Here is a 2,358-nt window from a genome sequence, read left to right as displayed (position 1 = left end):
TGACTCTGGGGAGGTATGAGAAAATAGAAAATTCGTGTTTTGAAAATCCTGGGAAAAATCTGGAAAATTTATATTGGTTTTGTACGTTTCTGGACGAATTCGCGGGCAAGCTCATATAATTAGTGAGGAAACTCTGAGATCCACTGAGGAATGCGAACATATATTCTGGTACTGTGTCACAGTGTCACCAGGAGGCATAAGGAGTTCGGTATCATCCTGAATGCGTTCCCTCAGTGCTAGTGCCAAGACAAGTACCAAAACCTGGCGGGATAACGAGTTGGAGAAATTCCTTGCTAAAAGAAAAGCAACGGACAATGCTGCAGTCGAAGACGATACGACTAAGGTGAAAGAGTGTTGACCATGGCAGAAAGAACACACTTGGAACGCCCTTGTTGAGATAGATTCACGAACTATAGTATTTTGGAGTTTCACCACCCTAGTGATATGAAAAACAGTAGTGAAAAATAGATTTCACGACTACCACAGGCCGCGAATATCGCGCTTTTCACCGAGTTTTACGACGCCACTTCACGTAAAACGGGTGAAACTCCATTGGACCACCATTGAGCATTGGATGATGCTGATCTGACTCAGGTGCCTCCCAGTACGAGGACAAGGGAACTGTTGAAGAACATTCTTGATGGTGTGGCGATAAATAGCGAACTCACTGATATGACTAGCATACAGAGGCTTGATATGGACCCTGCCACTTCACGGGTGGTCGCCTATTTATCGCGCTCGGCGACATCGTGGGGTTTCAATGTCTTCACTTTACGGGTAAGGAGGTGATTTGCATGTATTGACATTTGCCTTATCGTGCTGTGTGAGATTGAGACTGTGCAAGTGTACTATGTTTCTGCAGGTTAGTCGCAGTTAGTATAAGTAACTTGTGGTGTTATCAGTTCCTCCTCGGGCACCCAGAGAGCCTTCCTGATCCGGGAGCTTCCGATGCGGCCTACGCACCGGAGATTGACCCGATGTCGAAGAACCCTGCGGAGGTGCTCGCCTTGTCCAGTCCAGTGCAGAAGCAAAGAAAAGGAGTCTTTGCCTTTTTGCAACCAAGGTTTGGTTACTGTTTGCTCTTTTTTGGTATATAGTAATTCAACAGAGTGCGGCGTGCAGCTACTCGTGGAGCCGGTGGTCAGTTTGCTTTAACAGTGAGGTTGACCTCACTTGGGGAGGACGTTTTCAATGGCACTCTGTATAGAAGCTACAATTCTCAAGCTGCACTCGGTGTCTATGATGATCAGTGAGTAACTACTGTGGTGACACGTGGTGACACGTGGTGACACGTGGTGACACGTTTTAACTGTTGTACTCTTAGTATAGTAGATTAGGAGTGGGTTAGGGCGTAGTGATAGCTAGATGTGGCCAGTGTGGGAAAATATGCACAGGGTCAAGTAGGTATGTCGGTGATGATATTGAAAATTTGAGGAAATCTTGGGAGAATCTTGATGGCTTGATGTATATAAACTCCTATAAGGCGAGGAAACTCTCGAGCCCGGTTGAGGAGAGCGAACATTTATCGCGTCAATGTTTGTCGCTCGCTCAGTGACCTGCCGAGGCTTCCAGTGCTATCATTTTCGGGGATGTACTTCTTATCTGTGGTATCTGCCTTCGGGCCTGAATACGGCCAGATCGAGCCACATCAGGCCGGGCAGTCCGAAGAATCTCTGAAAGGTCAACTCTTCGTCCCATCTGATCGTGGTCGTGAGTCCACCTCCTTGTAAGAGCTAGTTCTGTCCAGGGCTTGTGTCAGTGAAACTCGACCTGGCAGCAACGGCAGAGTTCCTTGGTGTGATCGAAAAAGGTTGCTTTGTGAGAAATCCGTACCATAACGTGATGCATACTGTAGACGTTATGCAAGCTATGCTCACACTCTTGATGTGAGCAACTTTGCTCAATCTCTCGGAGTTAGCATTCTAGGTCTCTCCAGCTTGGGAGGGCAACAACATGTCCTGATTTTTTCTCTGCTCAAGAGCTGCAAGCCGGCCTTATTGCGGCTGCGGTAGTCATAGTTCTCCTGCTGAAAAAACAATGTTAGGCTCAGATTCACGACTACGAGTACCCGGGTGTTGACAGCTCTTTCCTTGTTAATATTCGGCACCCTATGGCGATCCGATATAGTGACAGCGCTGTGAGCTGATTCGCAATTCACGGTTCGTGTAGTTTACTACAGATATTGGAAAATCACCATGTTGCCGCGGCGTTTGCCTTGCTGAGTGATATGGATGTAAACCCTATGGCGAATTATTCCGAGGTGGCTCCAAAAGTTGGGAAATTATGCACATGGTCAACTACGTGTGTGGCTGACGATATGAGTTTTTTGACGGATTCCGAAAAATTCGCGTTGGTTTC

General features: G+C 47.0%; 2 protein-coding genes across 2 annotated transcripts; both read left to right on the top strand.

Annotated features, from left to right (window-relative positions):
- Positions 1-220: 220 nt before the first annotated feature.
- Pmar_PMAR015546 (hypothetical protein) lies at positions 221-1,253 on the top strand (the record flags this gene model as incomplete). Its single annotated transcript, XM_002779998.1, has 4 exons — positions 221-343; positions 595-717; positions 903-1,063; positions 1,109-1,253. The coding sequence occupies 4 exons, from the start codon at positions 221-223 to the stop codon at positions 1,251-1,253; spliced, it is 552 nt and encodes a 183-aa protein (XP_002780044.1).
- Positions 1,254-1,589: 336 nt separating this feature from the next.
- On the top strand, positions 1,590-2,260 carry Pmar_PMAR015545 (calcium/calmodulin-dependent 3',5'-cyclic nucleotide phosphodiesterase, putative; the record flags this gene model as incomplete). Its single annotated transcript, XM_002779997.1, has 5 exons — positions 1,590-1,710; positions 1,748-1,886; positions 1,945-2,008; positions 2,051-2,137; positions 2,180-2,260. Coding segments are annotated over 5 exons (492 nt in total), but the record flags the coding sequence as incomplete, so codon positions are not given.
- Between the last annotated feature and the right edge of the window lie 98 nt (positions 2,261-2,358).

This window comes from Perkinsus marinus (assembly GCF_000006405.1).
Source record: "Perkinsus marinus ATCC 50983 genomic scaffold scf_1104296944684, whole genome shotgun sequence".
In the NCBI taxonomy this organism is placed as follows: domain Eukaryota; phylum Perkinsozoa; order Perkinsida; family Perkinsidae; genus Perkinsus; species Perkinsus marinus.
Note: the sequence above shows the minus strand (reverse complement) of the source record. Positions and strands in the feature narration are given on the sequence as shown.